Consider the following 24695-nt stretch of genomic DNA (forward strand, 5'->3'; position numbering starts at 1 on the left):
CTGGTATGAAGAGGGGGGAAAACTATTCTGGGACTGCACCCCAGGAATCCAGCAAGAAGCACCCCCCAAAAAAATTCCAAGCAGACCAGTTAGATTTCTTCCTGCACTGTGAGAGCAGTGAACAATGACTAATATAATAGGGTAGCTTCACGGGAAGACAAAAGAGGAGTGTGCCTTTTGGAGGGTAAAGTCAAACTGTTGAAAGCTTACAGTACCTGCTGTGACTGTGGAGACCAATACAAGAGAGACATGTTTTATTGCTGATGGGGCACATGAAGGCATCCGATCGTGCTGCTACAGATGCACCATGGTCAGTGGCCGACTTTGGGCTTTAAAATTTCAGCAGCACCTTGTGTGCTGCCAAACTTCATCACCTTCCCCCCTGCCGCTTCTTGCCTTCCATTGTTCATCATTGTTGCAGTGCCCTCTGCAGTGCCTTCTCAGCTCAGTGTCCAGTATGGTTGAACCAGTCACACTCCCCTAAATTCACCTCTGCCATAGTGCTTCTTCTCTCTGTGTTCCTTCCGGCAGTCATTCCTCCTCTGCAGTGGCGTAGCGTGGGTTGTCAGCACCCGGGGCAAGGCAAGTAATTTGCGCCCCCTAACCCGTGGATTTCAGCACTCGAGTGTGAGCGCGCCCCCCCAGATGTTGCGCCCGGCCCCCCTGCACCCCCCACGCTACGCCACTGGGGCTGGGGGCGAGCGAAGGAGCCAAGGACCCCCCCAATGGCTCAGCAGGAATTTATTAAATTTATTATTTGCGGAGCCCCCGCGGGCCGGGCCGAGGCAGCCGAAGCCCCCTCCCCTCGGGCGCCTCCCCGCCCCCTCCTCTCCTTGGGCTGTAGGTGGAGCTCTAGATCCGGGCTTGGCGAGCGCCTCTCCTCCTCCTGGCCGGGTCCGGGGGCTTCCAGCCATGCTCCGTCCTCGCCCCCCCCCCCCCGCGGCTGAGACTTGCGCTGAGAGCCGGAGCCAGCGGCGTCCCCTTCTGCTGGGAGACCCTCGCCCGCCCGCCGGCTTCCTCTTGGAGGGTTTTGGGGAGCGCAGGGCGTGGCGAGGCCCCTCGGAGCTCTCCTCCCTCCCAGTCAGCAGAAGCAGCCGCCGCCTGTGGCTGGGCCAAGGGGATGGCGGCGGCGGCGGCGGGGTGCGGAGGCTGCCCGTGCCCGGCCAGGCGGCGGCGGCGCTGCTGCAGCGGCTGCTCCTCCTGCGAGCATTGAGTGGAGCACAGCTGCTGCGGCAGCGGGGGCGCGCGCGCGCTAGGGCGCAAGGCTGGCGGTGGCGGCGGGGAGCCCGGCAGAGGAAGGAACTTGTCCCTTCCCTCTGGACTCGCGCCCCCCAGATGTTGCGCCCGGTGCGGCCGGCACCCCTGACACCCCCCACGCTACGCCACTGCTCCTCTGGTCACTGTTGTGGAGACATGACCAGTCTGATTGTCCCCAGGCACTGTGGCTCTCGACAAGGGATTCCTACACAGCAGGGTTAATGTTGCCAGCATTCATGCCACTTTTGCAGACATCTTTGTAACACGGACCTGGTGCCTGAAGCCAGCTCCCTGTAGAGCGGTGTTTCCCAACCTTGGGTCTCCAACTGTTTTTGGACCACAACTCCCATCATCCCTAGCTAGCAAGACCAGTGGTCAGGGATAATGGGAATTGTAGTCTGAAGACAGCTGGAGACCAAAAACAGCAAGATGGTCCCACCATATTCCATTCTGTGAAAATGACCCAGCCAGCATAGACATATTTGAGACAGGCGTGTGAAAATGCTGGGAATATGGGCTTGGGAGAGCACATCTGTCCTGCCATGTGATGCTCAAAATCTTCCTGATGCAGTGCATATGGAAGGCATTGAAATGTTGCTCCTGGTAGGTGTAAGTTGCTCATGACTCACTACCATAAACAACACGCAAGCCTGGTAGACCTTCATCTTGGTACTGGACATTAGCATCACATTCTCCCTTTTGGAGAGGCAAGCCAATGCCGTAGCTGCCTTGCTAATACACTTGTCCAGCTCAGCGTCAATGGAGAGGCTGCTGGTTATGGAGGAATCCAGGTAGACAAATTAATCTGCTGTCTCAATCATGTGGCGGTAGACTCAGATCTACACGCTTTGTTTTAATTATACCAAAATCAGAGGCAAATATTAAGGCAAGGGCAAGTGTGGCAAATCTGGTTACACAAATCCCCCACTGCTGGCTCCGTTGTTCCTTTACAACCTTCTTTATCCGCTTCCTAGAGTCGCCCTTAGAGATGCCATTACTGTTGGGGTACATCCAGATAGAGGTGTTTTCAAGGGTCAGATATGCTGATTCAGGATGCCTGACAATGTACACAAGCCACAGGGGAAACAGGGCCAATTCTTGCTAGCCTTAGCAGCACACTAGAGATTCAGTGCAGTCTAAAAGTTGCAGTCACAAAGCCCTACATTGGTGGGTACTTTTTTGCATGGAGTATCTTCCCTCTCTGCTAAGTCTGGAATTGGATGTTTTCAGCAGCTGATGGATTGCTGAATGGGGCACAACTGTAGTAAGCCTGAGGCCTTACCATCAGACCTTGAGGCTTGCCCAGAAAAGTAAGCAGCCTTGCCAAAGGACAGGGAAACAGCAGGAACCCCAGAATTTGGGATCCTCTCCAAAACAGCTGGAAGAGGTGAGTGTAGAAAGTTGAAGAAGAACTGTGAGTGGAAGGAGTCATATTTGCTATCTTTTTGCATTTGTGCAAATCCACCTCTTTCAACCCCCTAAGCTGGGGAACTGGGTGTGTGAAGAGCAGCTTATTGATTGAATAGGACACAACTGTGGGCAGCCTGACAAATCTCATAAAAGCAAACTCTACCCTCAGCCAGTTCAGGGGACCAGTTCGGCTTTGTTCATGCAATAGTTGGTGAGTTTGCGGTCTGGTAAGAGGCTGAGTGGTGTGGTCAATGAGAAGCGGTTACTATCAGTACTCAAATACAGTACTGATACTTTATTGGCAGTTTGTGTTGAAGGTTTCATTGCATCTTTTTGTAATGGGTGCATTTTTAAAAACTTGCTGCACATTGCTTAAAATATATTTCCTCTATTAAACTGCACAGTAATGGTCTTCAATAAACTGGCTGCGGGGGAACTCCGCTCTCTGGAAGATGTATTAGAAACGGCCAGGAGCAACTAATTTATTTTTGGAGACTCCTCACAAAACAAGCTCCCCCTGCCCCTCTTTTAGAAGAAAACGTAGCTGAGTTGAGGGGGGGGGAGGGAGGGAGAGAGAGAGAGGCTTAAGCAATGGGAGGCACTGGGGAAGTTACGCGAGTTTTACGCTCTGGAGTCCGACCTAATATCTGCGTGCCCCTCGGCCAATTTAGAATAGGTAGTAATGAACATTCCCAGCGTATTCGTGGCCTCCTTCCTGCGCACAGTGAGGCGTCAGGCCATTATTCCGCGGCGCGCACGTCGACTCGGCTGCACTACTAGTGAGGACGCAGCGTCGCGCCCCCTCCCGGGCTCTGGCGCTAATCGCAACCGCGGGAGCGAACAGGCTGCTGAGCCGCCTCCACAAGCCTCTCTTTGCAGCGAGCAGCTTTTGATCGCGGAGTGGGGGGAGGCGGACCTGGCGCTCTCGCATTCCTGGCATAGCAGCAGCAGCAGCCTCTTCGCGCGGCCCAGCCTCCCCGGCTCTCATTACAGCTGGCGGAGGCAGGCTGTGCGCTCAGTTTGCCTTCCTTCCAGCAGGGGCGGACGCAGGCAGGCGCTGCGCGGGGCTTTACATGCACCCCCTCGGCTCACTCAGGCGCTGAAGCCAGGAGGAGCGCGCAAGCCGCGGAGCCGGACATTTGCTGGGGTTGAGCCCTCGCTTCCTGCCCGGCGCTAAGAGCGGGTCCGAACCGAGCCCGTAGTTTAGCCCGAAGCCATTGTGGGGCTGCGATGGTCCGGTAAGTTCCGCGCCACGCGGGAGCGACTGCAAGCAAGGGGAGCGCGCGCGAGAGAGAGGCACACCGAGAACGGCTGTGTGACATATGTCCTTCGGCATAGCTGGAGACCGCCAAGCAGCGGCCAACTTTCCCAGCATTTGGAGTCGGCTCTCACTGGGGCGACTGTCTGGTGACACACTGGTGGGAGATCCATCCCAAACCCAAACTCTTGCTATAAAACGGAGAGGGGGGAGACCTCCAAAGTGATTGCCCTGTTTGCTTTGCCTTGGACAAATTTTCTGGCTTTCCCTCCTGAATTTTGATCTGGAGGTGCGTCTCCCTTCAGCTCCTTGCCTCCTACTGGTGTCCTCTCCCCCCACCAAAAAAAAAGGGGGGGAATCTCCCCCTACGTTTCCTAGGTTGTCTTCATTCTCGGTTCGCCTTGCCCGAATCTCTCTCTCGTGCGCGGGCAGGTAACGTTTCCAGACGTGGGTGCGTGGGTGGGACTAGGGTGCTGCTGCTTGGGGCTGGGGGGCGCGCGTGGGCTGGGCGGGCAGGTGCTGCTAGGGGCATCCCTCTCGCGCGCGGCCGCCTTGGCTTTGTCTGGCCTGCCGCTGGCCGCTGCTTCCCGGAGCCCGGAGCTCTCGCTCTCACTTCGCAGGAATGTTAATTGCAATCCAAACCCCGATGATGTCAGGGCAGAACTATTTGGAAAACAAAGAGCGGGCAGCGAGGCAGGGGAAACTCGAAATACTGCGCAGATGGCAATCTGCTGAGTGCGCTTCGGGCGATCGCTCTCCATTACATGCATTTGGGCTGGAAGGACGGCGACGGGTGGGGGCGCGGCGGGATCCTGGCCTTGGCTGCCGCTGCTTAGGGAGACTTTTTGCATTTTTTCCACGGGAGTAGAGCGTTGAATTTGTCGCAGATAGTTAAGATAAGGAAGCACTCAAAGAGGCTGGTGGCACTTAAAGACGAGCAGCCTAGCAAAGCAGCGCCGGGGAAGCGTGCATAGGATTGCAGCCTGAGGCTTAAAGCTTTGCGCCCATTCCTAGGACTAAGCTCCATTGAGCTCGGTGAGTCTTAACTTCCGATGGACATGCCTGGATTGCTCCGTCGTTTATTGTTCACCTTTTAAGGTGAACTCTCCTTAAAAAGAAATAAGCTAACATTTGCTGCAAAAAAAAGTACTTCTGGCATCCTTGACCCTTTCTGGAATTTAGCATCAAGATAATGGTGTCTCAGACTTTATACACTGTAAAGTGCAGTAGAAATATTTATTCCTATCGTTAAGCCCCCTTGCCTGGAAAATAGTTATGGAGCTCATAAAATGAGTGCAGTTAAAAACCATGAAGCAGCTTGTCCTATTCAATGTGCTATAGAAATACCCAATAATGTCTGGTTGTTAAAATTTTGCAATTCAATTAATTTGCAAAAATTACTTGTTAATACCCCCTTTTTTTCTCCATTTGGTTATTAACTTGGGGTAGGGTTCACCTATGCAATTAATCTCAACTCTTTACAGTACAAGGACTTAATATAGCATTGCAGAATGGCATTACAGGATGGAAGGGTGGGTGAACAGAATTAGCCATCTCCTGTTCGTTTTCCCTCTCCCCACTTCCCTTACAGGACCTTGTTTCCCAAATAGCTTACTAAGGTAAACTAGAGCATGCTTTCATTGGAATTGGCTTTGCCCTTTCTGTGACCCTGGTAGTTGAGCCATCGGCACCATGCAGTTTTAAAATATTGCTTATGCTAATGCCTTTGGTCATGTGCAGAGTGCCTTTCCTTGGCCGGAGTCAGTCTCTGTGCATCAGAAGGTAAGTTAGAGGACATGGGTTGGTTTCCAGCTGTGGAGCCACCCTGTAGCAACTGCAACTACTGGCCGCTCTGCAGCCCCGACAATACCTTCTTTGTGAGGTTTCTGTTCTCATTTAAAGGAAACAAATGTTTAACTGGAATTTACCCAGAGACCATTTTCATGCTCTGATTTTCATTCTGGCGTTGAGTAAAATATTTGTGTGTCGGTTGAGTGACTTGTGACTCCTCGCCGATGAAAGATTTTCTGCAGCCAGTTTAGTAGATGGTCCCTTTTTAGGATAATGCTAATGATAGGATGATTGTTAAACAGGTAACAGACTTGCCTAAATAGGGAATGAGCCTTCTGGGAACACCTTATACATGATACTTGACCTTCTTTGCCATTCTGAAATATGACCTTGAGAACTGTGATAGAACCAATGCAGCCTGCAACTTCTAGATTACTATTGTAACTTGTTGGCTGATGTTTACTGAGTCAATCATGCTTCTTTGCTCCTGGCCTGCTTAACAAGGTTGTTGTTCGGAAAAACTAGATTTGAAAAGAGCACATCACTTTGTTCATTCCCCACAGTTTAGCTGTGATCCTCTGCATCCCTACTTGGGAGAAAGTCCATTGAAACCAGACTTTCTTCTGAATGGAGATGCACAGGATCTTCAATAGATTGCTATCCTGCAAAGGAGTTCAGGGCTACAAGCCCAAGAACAGATCGAAGAAAGCCCTATTTGAGACACATTTATTTGTTGTTTACCCCAAGAAGTCTGAAAGACACACAACAGATATAAATGAGCAATTAAAACAAACACAACTAGTTAATGTAGTAGATAGGTAGCCGTGTTGGTCTGCCATAGTCAAAATAAAAAAAAATTCCTTCCAGTAGCACCTTAAAGACCAACTAAGTTAGTTCTTGGTATGAGCTTTCGTGTGCATGCATCTGAAGAAGTGTGCATGCACACGAAAGCTCATACCAAGAACTAACTTAGTTGGTCTTTAAGGTGCTACTGGAAGGAATTTTTTTTTATTACAACTAGTTAATGTTTACCACGCTGGCATCCCACCTTTTCTCCAAGAAACATGTAAAGATATGTGATTTCATCCTCACAACAACCTTGTTAGCTTAGGTGGCCTTCATGAGGGGCATGTGACCTTTTTAAAAACCAGGTCCTAGTCCCTTAAAGCTCAAGATGGAAAACTGGAAGGATTTCTTCCTGCAGACTCAACCAAGCAGTGCTTTCTATCCCTACTGACTCTTGTTCTCTTCACTTTTAGGATCATTTGGCTGGGCCATCACTGTTAGATTCCGGGGATAGTATCTTCTGTACCTTTGGAAAGCGCTTGTGGGCAGCCAGTTTAGCTGAGAATGAGGACAGCTGAGGATTCCTCTGGGACTGTCCTTCACCGCCTCATCCAGGAGCAGCTGAGGTACGGCAACCTCACAGAGAACCGCACTCTCCTGGCAATACAGCAGCAGGCCCTGCGTGGAGGAGGAAGCGGTGGCAGCCCACGATCCTCCCTCGAGAGTCTCACCCAGGAGGAGAGCCAGATGGTCCAGCAATCCACACGACAGGAGCCACAGGGCCAGGAGCACCATGGCGACCACTTCTACCTGGAGAACAATATGTACCACCTCTACCAGCCTCAGCACAAGGGAGAGGAGCTACCCACCTATGAGGAGGCGAAAGCACACTCTCAGTATTACGCCTCGCAACGAGGCCAGCAGGTTGGGGTTGCCGCGCTTGGGACACACGCTGAAGGCGGGCAACGCAGGGCCTACACGTCGGATGCCAGCAGCCCACACCAGGACGAGTCGCTGAAGGAGCTGAAGCACGGGCATGTGAGGTCGCTCAGTGAACGGCTCCTGCAGATGTCGCTTGAGAGGAACGGAGCCAAAGCTCAGAACCACATGAGCTCTCACAGCTACCCTCAGCTCTCTAGGCACCACCATCTCTCTGTCCCTAGAGGGAAGCCCTCTGAGGCACCAGAATCTCGAGGGCCTCCTCCAGAATACCCCTATGTCATCCCTTCACAGGAGGCACCAGGGGGTTACCTCCCAGACCCCAGGCATCACTTCAGAGAAGGCCCAGCATTTCAGCATCCTGAAATCAGGTAACCAATCACACTGTTGCTCTTTACACACCCTCATGTGTTTCAGATGTTGGTGAAAGATGGGATGATTCCACAAAGACTTAGGTGGTGGACTGGGTTAGTCATGCAGTTGATACAAGGCTGGTAATTCATGATTGGCAAGTGTTCGGAAGGTGCTTGAGGAGAACTGAGAATTTGCTTTGCATGGTTGTTCCGGTTCCTTTGGTTGGAAAGTACCTTCCCTTTTTTCCAAGAATGGAAGTGATTTTGAAAGGTAATGAATGGAAGTGGGATGTGGTAGATGGGAGATAACAGACTCAAAAATTTGTGTACCTGATCAGCTTGAGAGGTATAAACTAGCTTCCAGTGCTGTTGTTTTTCCATATTTACCTTTAATTGTGAAAACCACCTTCCTTTGTGGGCTTGAATGTTTGGTTCTGATTGATTGATTGATTGATTGATTGATTGAATTTATATACCACCCTATAAACTGTACTTTGGAAGGAGGTGCTAGTGAATATAGAAAGGTAGCAAAGCAAAAAGAGATGGACATTTGCCTAAAGATGCTCATTGTCCCAGGTAAGCAAAGAAGCTGCAGGTTATAGAAATATTTGAAGGAACGAAGCACTCTACAAAAGAGAAGAGGGTTGCTTCATTGACTTTTAGCCTCAGCTATGAAGCAACTAAGTGAAAAGGCTCAAAATTCACATGGCTTTGTTTTGGGATAGGGCGGGTCAGGGCTTCACCATTAGCCAGTCAAGTAATGTACAAAATGATGGGAGGAGTCAAAGAGTTGCTTTTCTTCCTGTACCGTGTACAGCTTCATATTTAGGAAGATGGGATATGCAAGATTAAATCTAGGACACATGTAAGCAAGGTGGGAAAGGAGAGCAACAATGTTCTGCTTAGCAGAAACTGCATGTGATTCTTTGCAAAACCTTTTCTGGTTAGAGGGTGGTAAGTGATGAGTGTTTTCAGAGGTGGAACCAAGGTGACCAAAGTTTGCCCTACCTTGAAAATGGGGGACTAGTTTTGGAAAACCATTAAAATGTTATACACTGAAATTCAACCAGGGGGATATGAGGAAGTCACTTGACAATGTTACTAAATTTGGTTTAAATATGACTGAGATTTATGTTTGTTTATCTGTTTGTGTGTTTAAAAAATATTTTGGAAAATCAATTAAAAAACTGAAGAAGAAAAATGAAACTGGGGGACTTATCCTATCTCATTAACATGCCATTGCCCTTCCAAGATTGTGAGTTGTACTGCCATACTATATGAGTATGCTGAAGGTTGAACTTTGGCATTGTACATCATTCTGAAGTTGTCGTATGAAAGACTTACTTGCTCAGGAATATTCTATTTCTACTGATGTCTTAGGACATTTATAGCTGGCTTCACAGCTGCCTGCCACAGTTTGTGACTTGCTGGCTAAAGCAGCCCCTTTATAGAAGCATGGGGTGGGGACTGGGAACAGACCCATGGCTTGCTTTCTGAGAGGCAAATGGTAGTGAATGCTGACAGGAAGAGATAATGTTGGAGACAGGAAATAAGACTCTTTCCAGGGGAACAAAAGGAGAGGGTGGTGGCTACATGCTGAGAGGAAGGTGCATTTATTCTTGCTTGCTCCAAGATCACTTCACAAGAATGTCTGAGTAAGCCTCAGTCAGATGAAATCATATATTCTTGGACAACACCTTCCCATTCAGGCACCAGGAAAGTGGCCATTTGAATTCTAAGAATTTCAAGCTCTCCTTCTACAGATGTTTGAGTTGTGAGCAACCTCTTTTTTAAAAAAAAGTCAGGCTTGTGCATATCATGGATTCTTCTAGATTTACTAAATTGCCCGTTTCATATTCTCAGGCCATACTTGATTATTGCACCTAGATAACGAGCATTTAAACAAGTTCACAAAATTTGTTTTTATTGACCATTTGAACATACCCAGATTAAGCTGCAGTCCTCCCCATACTTCAAAATAATTATGGAGAGGACTGCAGCTTAATATGGGTACGCCCTATTGGATTCAATGGGGCTTGCTTTTGAGTAACCATAGGTGCTCACCCATTGACATAAATTGGCTTACTTCTCTGACAACGTGATATTATGCATATTTACTCTGTTCAGTGGGCTTTCCTCTAACGTGTTTAGTATTGTAGCCACAGTAAATGCATTTAGCATACAGGTACAAGTAATCTTAGCTGCCACAGAATTATCAATCAAATCTGCAGAATAATAAATTAATCTTAATGTATACAAATTTTTCAAACTGGCACATTCTCCTTTATGGATTGTGCAATATATATTCCATTGTGAATCAAAATACTGGTTTCTTTAATGCCAGGAGCTGTAAAAGTTTGTGGTGAGTGGCTGCTTCTTTCAACACAATTCTGTACTCCTCTGTGTTTTAAACATATGCCAAATGATGAGTGAGATCATGTTTGCTCTACAAACACGGGGTCTGGGAAGGAGTAGCTTGTAAGGTTGCAATGGTTGCGAAAATATTATGGCTTTAAACATGGACTCCTCTTTACCCCGGTTCTTATCCTCCTCTTAACTATTCTGATTGACCCTCACTTTCCTTCGCAGTCAAACTTGGCCAGTGAAAAGTTACATTTTTAAAATCAGTGGTTGGCACTGACTGATGCCATAGAGTCCATGTCTTATGAAATAGGGGTTGTGTCTTTCTCAAAAAATAAATTGGGAGGTATTCAAGAATCTTTTCTGCCTATAATAATTCGCTGGTGTGCCTCCTATAACCCTGGGTGGGGGAGTGGGAAGAGTAATTTATGAAGGAATACGATAGGAGTCTAAAACAATCTGGCTTGCTTCCCCAGACCCTTGGAGTGGTATTCAGTGTAGCGGTATTGTGACATTTCTCCTTGTGAATTGGAAAGTTCTCCTCCAGGGTGCAGACAGGATGGTGGTTCAGGGTGCACACAGGAAGGCGGGTGGAAATCCCATTGTGTTAGCAAGAATTTAGTTGAATTGCTGAGCTTGGGAGTAAGCCTCATGGATTTTTCGCTGACTGAACATGTATAGGATTATACTGTTAGTGAAAAGTCAATGTGAAAAGTCCCTGTACCATTAGGTTTTAAAGCAATAAGTTCAAGTTGCTGTATCCTTGAGGCCTAGTATTTTGGGCTGTTCATTTGAGTGCATCAGGTACCTGCTTGGAACTAGGGTTTGCACAGTACTGCTGCAAAAATCAGTGCTCAGGCCTTCTTGCCCAAAGTGCTTGCCTTTAATTCGTTCACCTCTGCTTTCTTTATAGAGTGATGCAGGCGCAGATGCCCCAAGCTTACCTGCCCCACCAACAGGCTGCCCTGTGCCATAGTCCTCTGGGGTCTCTCACTCCTGCTGGGATGGAGGCTCTTATGTCAGCCCAGGCTGCTTCTGCCAGTAGCCACTTGTCCCAAATGAAAGCCGTGTTGATGGACAACGAGACGTTGCTGAGAGAGAACGAGAAGCTCCGCAGGGAAAACGAGATGCTGCGGAGGGAAGTGGAAAACTACGGCGAAAAAGCCAGCTGCATACAGAAGGTAAAAGAGCAGGCATAGTAGCTGTCGTTTTCTGAGGAGCTCACTCGATCCAAAGCACTTGCAAGAGATGCAGACCCCCTTATGGGTTGCAGCTATTCCAGGCAAGATACTCCACACCTGACAATTGCTCCTCAAGGTGCAAGAGCTGGGGTGAGGAACGTCCGGCCCAAGGGGCAGGGCCTGATGTGGCCATCTTGGTCTTCCAAGTGTTGTCTGGCCATACCGTTCACCAGGTCTTTGATGCTCTCTCATCTGGTGTATTTGCTTAGCTGAAATGTACACTTGAGTGGTGATGCTGCTGCTTGCTTGTCTGGATGGAGGGTGGAGAGGAGGATGGGGGTGTTTGTGGAAGCCTCTGGTCATGTATGAGTGGAATGTAGCCCACTATACAAAGGTAAGAATTGCATTCTTTGCTCCACCCACTATTGTCTCTGGCCCCACTCACCACTGACCTGTAGCCTCTGGGAGGTTGCCCATGAGGGAATGTGACTGAGAAAGAGTTGCAGCCGCTGTTCTAGAGGTTAAATCCATTGTTTAACGTAAGAAATGGATTCCTTAAAGCCACTTCTTGACTGCCTCTCTTCTAAGTTGACATAGCTGGTAGCAAGACTGTCAGCAGGCCTTCCCCACCATGGCTCCTCCCAGAGGTGCAGCATCTATTACCATCAGCCATGCTGGCTGAGGATGCTGGGAACTGTAGCAAACCAGAAAAAAGAGAGAAGAAGCAACTCAGGATGCTGTATATTTTATTTATTTAAAAAATCCAAGCAGGAGCTATAGGAAAGGGGAAAATATATCACATAAAATTACAGAGCATAAGCACATAGGTTTTTGTCTACAATTAAAACAGATAAATGTAATTTCTTTGAAGCCTTAAAACCAATGGAATAATTTTATATCCTCAACATACATACTCCGTATGCAAAATTGAAGCAAAGAAGGTCTGGAGGGCACCAGTTTTTGTAGGGGAGCTATGGTAGGAGGGTTGCTTTTAAACTGTAGGAAAGGTTCACAGCTAAAGTTGTCAGGAGAGCCAGTGTGGTGTAGTGGTTAAGAGCGGTAGTCACATAATCTGGGAAACCGGGTTCGTGTCTCCGCTCCTCCACATGCAGCTGCTGGGTGACCTTGGGCCAGTCACACTTCTGTGAAGTCTCTCAGCCCCACTCACCTCACAGAGTGTTTGTTGTGGGGGAGGAAGGGAAAGGAGAATGTTAGCCGCTTTGAGACTCCTGAAGGGGAGTGAAAGGCGGGATATCAAATCCAAACTCTTCTTCTTCTTTCTTTGCATACTGTGTTGAAAGAGCCAGGAATGTTAAAGCTGGATTTTTTCCCTTAGTGTTTTTCCTCCCCAATAGGGCTATGGAGCTAGCTTGTATCTCCCAGTATGATTTTAGGACTAGATGCAGAGACCTGGCTCAGTTTTTAAGGAAGGTGGTCATGTCAACAAGCTCTGGCCCATAAGTGCGGGCCATCAGGCCGGGGGGCCAAATGTGGCCCTTGGAACTCTGCCAGTTTATACTCTTTACTAGTCCTTCTCTACACCCACCCACACCCAGGTGTTTTTGCTTGGTTGGAATGTTCCTAAACTCTGATAATGTATCCTGCTTACTTGCTTGCATGGAGGCATGATAGAACCATGGGTGTGTTTCTAGTCTACTGTACAAAGCTAAAATTTACATTCATTGCTTAGCCCAATTTTGACTCTGGTCCTGCCATCAAAGGCATGTGGCTCTCAAAGGTTTCCCCAAAGGGAGTATGGGCCTCAAACTGGTCCCCTTGATGTAGCTGACCCTCCAAGTGTCCCTATTATCCAGGGATGTCCCTGATTTAGAGAAGCCATTCCAGTTTCTGATTTGATCCCGGAATGTCCTGCTTTTCCCTAGGATGTCCCTATTTTCATTGGAGAAATGTTGGAGGGTATGGTAGGATGTCCTTATTTTCATTGCTGTCTGAAGGCAATTCTGCATAGGGAAGTTCTTTTAAATGTTTTGTTTTTATATATGTTGAAAGCCAGCCAGAGTGGCTGGGCAACCCAGTAAGAGTGGCTGGGGTATAAATAGTGAAATTATTATGGAATGGAACATCCCTATTTTCATCAGAGAAATGTTGGAGGGTATGCTGTAGTGAAAGTGTATATCCAGGCCATTATGAACCAGCCATTGTGGCTGGGAGCAGTCCTGATGCTCCCTAGAAAATGCCTCACAACCCCAGCCTTGTCTTCAGGAGCATTTCCTGAAATCCTTTGACTCTTGTCTTTTGTCCCCCAGAACAGCTGTCGTGAAAATACATCTCCCTTAATTTTGTTTAATTACCCCCCCTCCCCATTAAGCAGCTGTGGAGCACAAGCACCACAGCACACAACAGGTCTTAAGCTGCAGCAGTTGTTGAGTGCATAGAAAAGAGTCCATTCACCACCTCTATTAGCAGTTGTGCCCTCTCCCTATCAAGCCCTCCCTGTTGGGGTCTGCACTAAGGCGAGTCACAGAAAGCCTTTTGTGCAAAGGCGCACAAGGAGAGGCCTGTTGTGTCCCAGCTTCAGCCAAGGGTGAGACTGCTCCCTTTTGAACTAGCGAGTTATTTGGGGACTGTAAGGGGCACGTGCCAGGGCTGCAGAGGTGGGGATGCAGAGGGAATGTGCCAAGCCTGCAAAGGAAAGGGGTAAAAATGGAACACATAATTGGATGTCAGGACCCTGCCAGCTGGTACTGGGGTAGGGGTGAGGGAAGAGAAAAGGAAAGAGTGCAGAATATACAAGCACCATTTGGATTTGTCTAGCACTGATAGCCTCTCTGGGAGAAACAGAGGGAGGGTGATAGGGTCAATTTTATTGCTTGTTTTCAAAATAAGCGCCAAGCCCCGTTAACTGCTGAGAGCTCAAGCCCCAGCTTATGCTAGATAGCTGAGCAAAGCAGCAGAGCATGGGACACAGGCATTTTAGGAAATCAGAGTTGCGCACTGGCTTGTTTGATTTATCTTGGAATGGAATCCAGAAACATTGAGAGCTTTTTGGGCTGGTATTTTAGTTGCGTATCTGGGTGAGAAGGCAAGTGTGTGTGTGTGTGTGTGTGTGTGTGTGTATCATACATGAAATTAAGTGTCCCATACAAACTATAAACTGCTTAGAAACCATTTTAATGGCCTTGAGTTGTCTCATTAAATCCTGGAATTTGTATTTAGTGAGGGTGTCCATTTACTCCAAGTTCAAAAGTCTCAACATTTAAAAAGTAAATATTTTCCCATTAAATGCTTGTATACATACACATGCAAAATACAGCTGTAATGGAGCAGTATTATTAACAACCAATCTGGCAACAAAAGGACAAGGTTTTGCTCAGAAACAGCATCTTGGGACAGGTACATAGTAAGCAACGTCTCCCTGTATATTGCATTTTACATTTTATTCATTCCTTGCCATTTTTTCATGCTTTTCCTGTGCTTTGCCTTCCTGAGCAGTACTGCCTATTTGTTTCATGAATCAAAGCAGCCTACAAAATTCAAATCCATGTTCAGAACCCAAGTTCCAGATATTAAGAGATGGTTGCCTATATTCCCATTCAGTGTGCAAAGTGCATATCTTGAGCAGTTATCACTAAGGGCCATTCATATATCTTCCCATACAGTCTATTCATTTTAACTAAAGTCTCTTTGCTGTCTTCTTTAGCTGGAAACAGAGATTCAGCGAATTTCAGAAGACTATGAAAACCTAATGAAGGCATCTTCTAAGAGAGAGGCATTGGAGAAGGCAATGAGGAACAAGAAGGATGGAGAGATGCGGCGGTTGCAGGACTTCAACCGAGATCTGAAAGGTAAGATGACAGAGATGGCCTAGTATACTTGGTCCCAATATCTGTGTAGAGGAGATTTTTGTTATAAGAAAGATGCATGCATGACTGAAGCTTCCAATCCTGTATACCTTTAAAATAGAGATGGGGGAATCTGTGGACCTTCAGGTGTTGTACTACAGCTCCCATCATGCCTGTCCATTGCCCATGCTGACTGAGACTGATAAAACTTCACAGTCTGGCAATATCTGGAGTGTTGCAGTTTAGCCACTCCTGCTTTAAAGCAAACTCCTTAGGCAGGCAGTCGAATTGCATGTCTGCTCAGCAGAGGCCCTGACTCAATTCATATAATTGTGAATGAGCTACAGACTTGTGCATTTCCTCCTCCTCTTGTGACTTCTCTATCTTGTCTGTTAAATTGTAGGCTTCCAGTTGTGATTTTGTAGTGTGTATGCCTATGGGAATCTCTTTAGCTATGAGCTGACAATAAAGAGGGAAGCTGTGCACATGAGAGCCGAGGAGTGTGCAAGCCCATGGCTTATCCAGTCCTTCAAACCGTTGTCTGGAAAACTTTCCAACCTGCATTGTTTAGCTTGGCAGACCATGGAAGCCACATGATAAAAAAAATTAAATACCTTGGGTAATATCTGACATTATTCATGCTAGGGAATAGACCTCCTGAAATAAATGGACTTGCATTACTTAACAATATATTTCTGTGGGCATGCTCTTAGTATAATTAAGGTTGGATATCTCCCCCTAAGTTTCTATACCCTGGCACTAGAAGAAAGATGTAATAAAGAAACCCAAAAAGCAAAAAATGTGGTAAGAGTGTCCCAAGGCTTTGAACTCAAAGTGTTGCTGGTTCTACTTTAAATATATATAACAAATATTTTCTACTCCTTCAAAGCATACTTGTTAGTAGCCATGCAACCCTGCCATTACTGTCTGTAACAGGAGTGGGAGACTTGTGGCCCTTCAGATTGCTGTTGGACTACAATTCCCATATTTCCTGACCATTGGCTATGCTTCCTGGGACTGATAGGACTTGGAGTCCAACAACACCTGGAGGACCACATATTGGTAGCAGACTGCCATCACTTGACAGGTTATACCACTCCTTCCTATTACTCCACGAACCTCTGTATGAAATAAATTAAATCCTGATTTATTTATTTTCTTTCATTTTGCCACAGAGAGGTTGGAATCTGCAAACAAGCAGCTGGCCAGCCGGGCACAGGAAAACCAAGAAGGGAACCAAGGGACTATGGCAAAACTTATTGCCCAAAGTAAGTCTCTTCAGAAGGCTTCTGCTGTTGTGATTGTAGCTCTAACCTAGTTGGGCTGGGTTTGTTTGTTTTTTAACACTGTGGTCCTTATTCCTGATGCTTTCCTGTGAATGGGTTGGGAAGGGAGGAAAAGTAAAGGTTCCTTTAAGATTGAAGAGGAGGCGTATCCTCTCTTGGAAGCTTTTTGCCATTCCCCAGAGAGCGCTAAGCTGTTCTTGGCACTTAAACTAGAGGCATTAATCACCACAGCCATCAGTGTGACCTGGATTCTTTGCATTCCAGTGGCTGTTACGGCTGTTCCAGCACACAAGCTACACTCCCTCTGCTGAGAATCCTGGGCCCAACTTGTTCATTCTCTCTCCCCCTCTCTCTCCTTCTCTCCTGCTATTGTTCTGAATTTTTTGAAAAAGGAGAGATAGTTGCCAAGGGATGGGGATAGTACTTGTTCTTAAGTTTTCAATACCCAACTTAAGGAAATGTCCTTGAAGATTTCTCCTGCTCCCTCTCAGAAGCAGATTTTTCTTCCTGGCCTTGTAAATGCAAAACTGATATTCTTAAGCAAGATCCCCTGTGCACAATGACTCAGAAAGAACTTACTCCCTCGTAAGTTTGTTAGGGCTGCAGTAAAAAGGGATATACCCCAATGGCTACTTTGCTAGTGGCTCTTCATTGTTGAAACTAAATTATGGACCAAGCCCCAGTCCTTTGCTTGTATCGATTCAGCTTTATATCAGCCCCACTTCTTGTGGTCTGGGAAGATGTTCCCTTGCTCAGAGTTATGAGAGTGAGGGGAAGGGATCTCCAGAACCGATGCAGGAACTGCCAGAGCTCTGTTCCTCCTGGTTCCTGGTAAGGTATGAGGGAGGCAGCTCTGTAGCCAGTCCAGACATGCATGGTATAAAACTGCAAACACTTAAGTAGTATTTATTTTAGGCATGTATATACATTGGTTTTCGTGCAATTCGCTTTTGTGAGGAAAGTGACTACAAATACAGTTAATTATAACAATAACTGAAGCTTTTCAGATGACTGTGCCAAGTTCCCACAGGTTTTTCTTTTTGTTCATTGTGGGAAATGTGCATGGTGCCCCCATCGTGATCATATCATGGAAAACGAACAGTGTGGGAACACCTAAATCAGGACATTGATACCTAGGAGCCATAGTATAAGAGAGAGCATCTTGGCACAAATTGGTACACTCTCCTGCCCCATGGTGTCAGTCAGCTTCCTGGGCACAGGTCCAATGTAACCTCCCCACCCCCCACCCCCATGGAATAATTAAACAAGCTAAAGGTCAATGGCTACTAAGAATGGAGGCATCACCTATTTGTCTCCCCATGACTTGTTGAATGGCTGCTTTATTTTGTGGTGCCTAAAAGTTATTGGTTGATCCTGTGTGATTGGCTTTTGGCTGTGTTGCCCCCACCCCAAAAGATGGTTTGGTTGTAACGACCTTGCCTTTTCCTCATGTTTCCTCCCAGATTATGAGCACCAGCAGGAAAGGGAGAAGCTAGAGCAGGAGGTTGCACGGCTGCACAGCGCGAACGATGACCAACGCCGGAGGGCAGAGCTGCTGGAACAGGCTCTGAGCAGTGCCCAGGCTCGGGCCGCTAAAACAGAGGACGAGCTGAGGAAGAAACGAGCGTATGTGGAGAAAGTGGAGAGGCTGCAGCAGGCACTGGGCCAGCTCCAAGCTGCCTGTGAAAAACGTGAGCAGCTGGAACTGCGTCTCCGCACTCGGTTGGAGCAGGAGCTGAAGATGCTGCGGGCTCAGCAGGTGAGAAGGAAGGCCGAGCAACCCTGTGCTTCCCAACTGGGGCTATTTAGTCATTTCTGAAGAGTTACAATCCTATTTCTTCCCCTTGAAAGACGCCCATCAATTTCACTTTTCTGTAACTTGAAAGGAAATGCTTATAAAATATTAGAACAATGGCATCTCCAACCCAATAACATTGGGGGTCCTGAAGCCTCAGGTGGCAAATTTGGAGCCACATCCTGAAGAGATTAATATTACAAATAATACGATTAATGGATGTGGATTGCTTTCAAACTAAAAGTGCCCAAATTCTCAAAAGTTGTTTGGGTTACGGTTGTATACACAATAACCTGGAAATAAATCCCAGTGGTGTGAATGGAACTTAACTTCTGAGTGGACACATTTGGGTTTGCACTGTTAATTCTGGGTCATTCCCAACACCAAGCACATTATTGTAGGTGTGTTAATAGGCTGTTTCCACCAGTAGCCCAGAATGCAGACTCACTTGGGCCTCTCTTCTTTACTGATGATCTAGAGACAGATGGGAGCCCCTAGTGGAGCATCACCCGAGCTGAACCCCCACGTGCTCTCTGAGCAGCTGAGAGAAAGAGAAGAGAAGATCTTGGCCCTGGAGGCTGATATGACCAAGTGGGAGCAAAAGTACCTGGAAGAGTGCACCATGAGGCAGTTTGCCATGGATGCCGCTGCCACGGCGGCCGCACAGCGGGACACCACCATCATCAACCACTCTCCGCGCCACTCGCCCAACAGCAGCTTTGATGAGGACCTGCTGCTGGCAAACCACAAACATCAGGAGATGGAGAACAGGTTAGTCCTGTGTGAGATGGCATACAGGGTTACTCGTCCACTGCTCTGGTCCCAACACAAAGGGAATTATTGGTCCCCTTGGCACACTGCATGCCTTGAAAAAATGGCTTCTTTGCTTACATCCTGCAAAAACCTGCCAGAGGGAAGCTTGTGCTCCTGGTGCCTCTGAGAAGTCCCTTAACTAGTTAACAGCAGGAAAAACAGAGACAGGGGTTGGAGGGAAATCTCCATTGAGCTGCGGGAGAACTAGAGTCCAAAGGCCTAGAAAGGCTTCTGGTCTGATCCATGCAGCTAATGGCTGCATGCTACTTTCAGAATCTGCATTCCTCAGAATGTCAGTTGCTGGGGAAACAATTATTATCATATATATATTTATACCCTGTCTTTTAAGGCAGCTTGCAGATTAAAAACAAGAACCACAGAATACAACAGCAGGGTTTAGAGCACCTGTCCTGCTTCTGAATTTTCCATAGGCCTCTGGATGGACTAGGATGCTGAAATAGATTGGCTTCCTTTGGTCTGATCCCACAGGGTTCATCTTCAGATGCTTCAGAAAGAATGCTTCCTGCATATTCTGATGTCACCCTGCCTTTTCCCTCACATTCTGTTTCCCCCCTCTCACTTCCCAGGTTAAAAGTACTTCATGCGCAAATACTCGAGAAGGATGCTGTCATCAAAGTCTTACAGCAGCGCTCTCGCAAGGACCCTAGCAAGGCTAACCAGGGCTCCCTGCGGCCTGCCAAATCTGTGCCTGCCATCTTTGCCGCTTCTGGTACCCAGTATTGGCCAGGTGCCTCTGTCAGCGAAAGTGGTTCCCGAGGGAGTCCAGGTAATAGAGGCTTTGCTTGATGCTAGACAAAGGGAGGGAGGGAGTCTATATCTAGAATGTATACAAGGGTGCTTTTTCTACTAGCTCATGTTAAGCTTCCCATGAAACACTTGATGGTAGCTATATTTTATATGGAACCGGCATTCTGTAGCACCCACTTGTTGTTGTGCTGTTTAGGAGTCCGTTTCAGGAAGCAAAGCTTGGACACTTGTGGATGCTCATTTTCTGGATAAAATGCAGAAGAGGGTATTAGCATGCAGTTCTAGGACCCCCCTCCAAAAAACAAAAACCACACACAAGGGCTTGTTCTTGGAAAGCTCCTCAAATTTCGCAAACCTCTTCTCACTTCTATTGTGTTTGCTCATCTAAATGGGGCTCCTTTTCTCCTTCCTCCAGCACCCAAAGCCTCAGCAGAAGCAGCCACCACATCAGCTTGTGTCCCTCATGCCTTCCATGCCAAACACGGCAGCAAAGATGGGAGTACGCAGACAGAAGGCTTACCCGAGGGGACTCAGTGTGATGAACCCCAGCCTGAAAGCAGCGCCAGCAGTGGCAGTGCAGCAAATTCCCTAGGTGAGTGCCAGCGGTTGCTCTAACCTACAGAGTGCGGCTGTGAGGCTACCCTAGCGCCTGCCAATCTCCTAATGGGCTCTGCTAATAGCTGTGCTTGCAGTAAACCCTGTGAACTGCCTTCCCACCCCCCACCAGGGATGCCAGGCAAGGTTCACATAACTAAGAGGTGAACACAGAGCTGCTTTCAGCAGGCTAAATGCCAGGATCCAGATTCCTGCCATAGTGACTAATCATGAGTTTCGTGCAATGCGGTACAGGATTATCCTCTAGGAGCAGGTGGAGCAGAAAGTGGGGGGGGGCAGTGTGTTTGGAGGGGGGAGAGAGGGGAGATTAAACAAAGGCTTATGCGGAAAGGCTGCATTGATTAAAGCTCCCTAAATTCCTTAGTAGTCTCTTAGAGACCCTTTTCCACAATAAAGAAAGCCCAGATGTCCCCAACTTCCCATTGTTGAAATAGCTTGGCACAGAGAGGAAAAGTTCTGAAGGAGGATTCAAGACAGGAAGGCGAAATCTTGATTGTCTTCCTTCTCCTACTCTCCACCCATCCCACCCTCCAGAGATGATGGTACTCGCCTCTACCTGTTTGGGGGGGGGGGTCTTTCCACACTCAGAGCTGTACACCCAAGATATTTATCCCCTGCCTTGAACCTACAAAGAGAAGGTGCCTAGGCATGCCTAAGCTTCATACTGGGGGCTGGATTTGATCAGCCTCCTCCAACATGTGGGTTGAATGAATGACAGATGCCCATGGTTAGGTCAATGTGCCATGTGTTTCATTAGCATGAGGCAAGGGCTGCAGGTTTTAGTGCCTTGGCCCATCAAGTTTTTTTCCCCAGCGGGCTGCCTGTTTGCCAAGTTATTTTTCAATAGATGGCTCTTGAGCCTCCCTCACCCCCTTAGTTTCTGTCATTAGGATAAAAGGTTCAACTGTAGAAGACACACTGAACGTCATTGATGGTTTGCACTGCTGCCTTGCAAAGCTTTGCACTCTTCCGCAAAACACTTTGCATTATAACATGGGCTGTATTTCTTTTTCCTCGCAGATATTTTGCCAGCTGCTAAAGCCGTGGACTTGTCGGACATGGTGGAGATTCTCATCTGAGGAACTGGGGAGTGGGAATCCTCCAAGCACATGACCAGATCTTGCCACTCCTTAGCAGATTGCTGCTTTATCAGGGGACGGTAACAAACCAAGAGAGCAAGGACCGAAGGAAGCCTTCAGCGGACTAGGATGTCGTGTGGCGTGTAGGGCAAAGACTTTTCAAGAAGGACTTGAAGGAAAACCCCACGCCGATCCTTTGATTTTTCAGGCACAAAGCTGTGGCAGCAGCAGGCCTCTCTGTTTGGGTTGTGAGCCTTCACGGTTGCCCAGGCAGGTCTCTCCCTTCCACCAGTGGACTGAGCAGCTGCAGCACCATCAATTGAGGCCAGTCCTTGCACAGAAGCAACTGCTCCATGACTTTCTTAGCCACTGGCGTTCCCAAGAGATGGGAAGGCAAACGCCGAAGCCAGGTGGGACTCTCGTGCTGCCTGGATATGGCCCAACAGAGTGTAGGGTAGCAGCCGGGGGGAGGGGCCATGCTGGGGTTTGGCACCAAACGGGTTGATACTCCTGAATCACTGGGCTCCTGGCAGGTACCTGGACCTGAAGTGTAAGCTGTTGTAAGCAAAGAGTGTTTGTCTGGTGCTTGGTGTGGCTAGAACAAATTCCTTGCACCTTCTCCCCTCCCCACTCCCCCCACCAACCCCCATCCACTTTTCAGCTCCCAGGCAGAAAGACTGCTGCCGATACTGGGGATTGCTAGCAGTGTGTTCCCATTGCCTGGGGGATAGCACATGGCCTGCCACAGGTACTGGGGAAAGAGGAATAGAGGAGATGGGTCCCATCTCTGTCTTTATTTTTGTAAATAACTTATATAAGAACAAGCCCAAATAGTAATCAACATTTCAGCCACCGCCCCTCTGTTTGGCTCTTCCTGTCACCTTTATGATATCTGCAGTGGATCTGCTTGATCTCTCTCTTTGCTCCACATCACTTAAACTAGTTCCCCCCCCCCCACTCCTTGTTTTGTTTTCAGAATTTCTTCAGTGTTTGCTTTTTCTTTTCCTCCATTTCATATCCTGTTTGTCCGGAGTTAAATATCCGCCTTCAGAGTCCTTCAGATTCCATTTCCTTTGAAGCAATTTCCCATGATGCTTCAGACTGGAATTTCCCTGCTCTTTGTTTGAACAGCAGCCACAAGCCAAGTGCTTCTGTTCCTGGATTGTTGTTTCCAAGCTGTTGTCGTCTTCTTCTTTTTAAGGCAGAGGCATCCCATGTGGTATAGATCAGCACAGCTGTATTGGGATGAATGGCCCTGATCCCCAGTTTGGGGATAAAACTGGGGCCATTCCCATCAGCAGAGAATGCCATGTGGTTGAAAGCAGGATCATGGTTTGGGCCTCTCGCTGATCTGAGCGATGCTGATTTGCAGGCGAAAATCATTTAGAAATGAATTGGAACTATTTCAAGAGAGCGAGGGAAGTATGGTGCGGTATGTGTGTGGGGGTTTGTGCTTGGAGCCTTGTGTGTTTATGAAGTGGAGAATGTGGCCAGCAGCTATTAGTAGTTTTCTAAAAGAGAAAAAGGGCATTTGTGGGAATGATGCGAGTGAATATGCAGATTCTTTGTGTCACGAATGTGCCTTTAAGAAAAAGTTCTGGGCAAGGACTGATTACTGGTATATCATTTCTCTAGAACCACTCCAGAATCTGCAGTACCACGCAGGAGCCTTTTACACTCCCCTGCCTACTGACAGCTGGCTTCTGGCAGTAGTCAGTTGCAATATTCACCAAACCTTGGTGCTTTCTTGATTCTGCCTTCACACACCTTTGTCTCTGCTAAACGTGTGCATTTGCTGGACAACTGCATTTTTTTTATTAAGAAATCCCCCTTCATATAAGTATGTAAAAAGGTGTTCAGTTATTGTGCATTGTTTACAAAGTAAAAAAACAAAGCAAAAAAGTTATGAGAGAAAGATACACAGCTTAATATATTTTGCATTAATATTGGTATTCCTGTTTTAAGTATTTTTGTGCTGTGAACTTTTTTCTGCCAAAGACAGTGAGGGGTGTTTTTTTCCCTTTATTTTGGGTGCATTTTAAGTTATCTTAAGTATTTAAACGTAAACCTGACTGTTTTATTATGCCGCCCTATACCGAGATTGCTGTAGCATTCCACTTGGTATAACAATATTTTAATAATAAATAAATATTGTCTAATAAACTGCAAGACTGTTTCTTTTCTATGCCATTGTGATGGGGAAGGGCAATAAATCCACACATTGTAACACTTGTCGTGCTTCCCTGTTGTCTTCTGGGCGCAATCCACAACTTCCTTCATAAAAGCTCTATAAACAGCTTGGGGGTGGAATTTACCTAAGAAGCTACGGTACTTCCTCTTTCTCTCTCTGTGGTTCATAATGCAGTCCTAATCATATACATTTCTATTCTAAAGCAAGCCTGTGCTGTGTTCAATGGAATTCAGTTCCAGGTAAGTGTATGGAAAGCCTATGCACTTTCCTGGAATTAAGCTCCATTGAACTTAATGGGGCTTCTGAATAGACATGTATAGGATTTGATTTACTCCATAACCTACTTCTTTAGCCCAAGGAGCTCAGTGGCATCTATGCATATGTCCCCTCCACATTTCCCGCCCCCCTCACAACATCCCTGTGATGTAGGCTTCGCTGAGAGAAGGTGACTGGCCCAAGGTCACCAAGGATTTATGTCTCCAGGTCCAACACGCTAATCGGCTTGCTACATTTGCTCTTTGGAATGCACTGTGAGCATGTTGGTAACATTACTCATGCAACATATTCAGACTGCAGGCATGCATAAAAAGTTATTCTTGTTGGCAGCTCCACAATTATAGAATGGCCCTTGCTCACCCTAGTCTGCTTGTGGGTCTTTTGGAACCGTGGTCTTGTTCTCACTGACTTTTTTAGGCAAGGTGTTAGTGGGCCAGAATTAATATATTCAATTAAATGTTTGGGGAGAAGGGAATCCCTTGGCTCATTAACCATGAAATTCTGGATTAAGACTTCAAATTTATATATCACACCATCACTGTACCTGGCTTGGGTAGTGGGAAAGTTTAAATGATGATTTCTTTGTTGCCTGCTGTTGCGCTAAACCTGCTCTAGATGAGGTGGGGCTAATGAAGAACTGAGCCTACCAAACTTCACCCTGTCAAGGGTCCCTCAACTCTGATTTGACCATAGCCTTTGGTCTTTGCAGGTTCTCTGTCCTTCCTATAACACC

The 24695-nt window shown here is 47.3% G+C and overlaps 1 protein-coding gene across 2 annotated transcripts; it reads left to right on the plus strand.

The window, feature by feature from the left end:
• Positions 1–3333: 3333 nt before the first annotated feature.
• On the plus strand, positions 3334–23658 carry AMOTL2 (angiomotin like 2). 2 transcript variants are annotated; one of them, XM_083506409.1, is made up of 10 exons: positions 3334–3905; positions 6976–7812; positions 11069–11336; positions 14998–15142; positions 16315–16407; positions 17889–18184; positions 18699–18991; positions 19621–19820; positions 20217–20393; positions 21437–23658. In XM_083506409.1, the coding sequence occupies exons 2-10, from the start codon at positions 7067–7069 to the stop codon at positions 21493–21495; spliced, it is 2277 nt and encodes a 758-aa protein (XP_083362535.1). In that variant the 5' UTR covers positions 3334–3905; positions 6976–7066; the 3' UTR covers positions 21496–23658. The 2 variants fall into 2 exon arrangements, with proteins under 2 accessions (XP_083362535.1, XP_083362536.1); XM_083506410.1 differs by lacking the exon at positions 3334–3905 and adding an exon at positions 4627–4960.
• Positions 23659–24695: the final 1037 nt, after the last annotated feature.

Source organism: Podarcis liolepis (genome assembly GCF_965112155.1).
Source record: "Podarcis liolepis genome assembly, chromosome: 5".
NCBI classification, from domain to species: domain Eukaryota; kingdom Metazoa; phylum Chordata; class Lepidosauria; order Squamata; family Lacertidae; genus Podarcis; species Podarcis liolepis.

Bases quoted from the DNA above. Each gene is read 5' to 3' on its own strand.
- AMOTL2 (XM_083506409.1), top strand. From the start codon at position 7,067: ATGAGGACAGCTGAGGATTCCTCTGGGACTGTCCTTCACCGCCTCATC. The intron at 15,143-16,314 runs GTAAGATGACAG...ATTTTGCCACAG, and splicing joins CTTCAACCGAGATCTGAAAG to AGAGGTTGGAATCTGCAAAC. The intron at 16,408-17,888 runs GTAAGTCTCTTC...GTTTCCTCCCAG, and splicing joins GGCAAAACTTATTGCCCAAA to ATTATGAGCACCAGCAGGAA.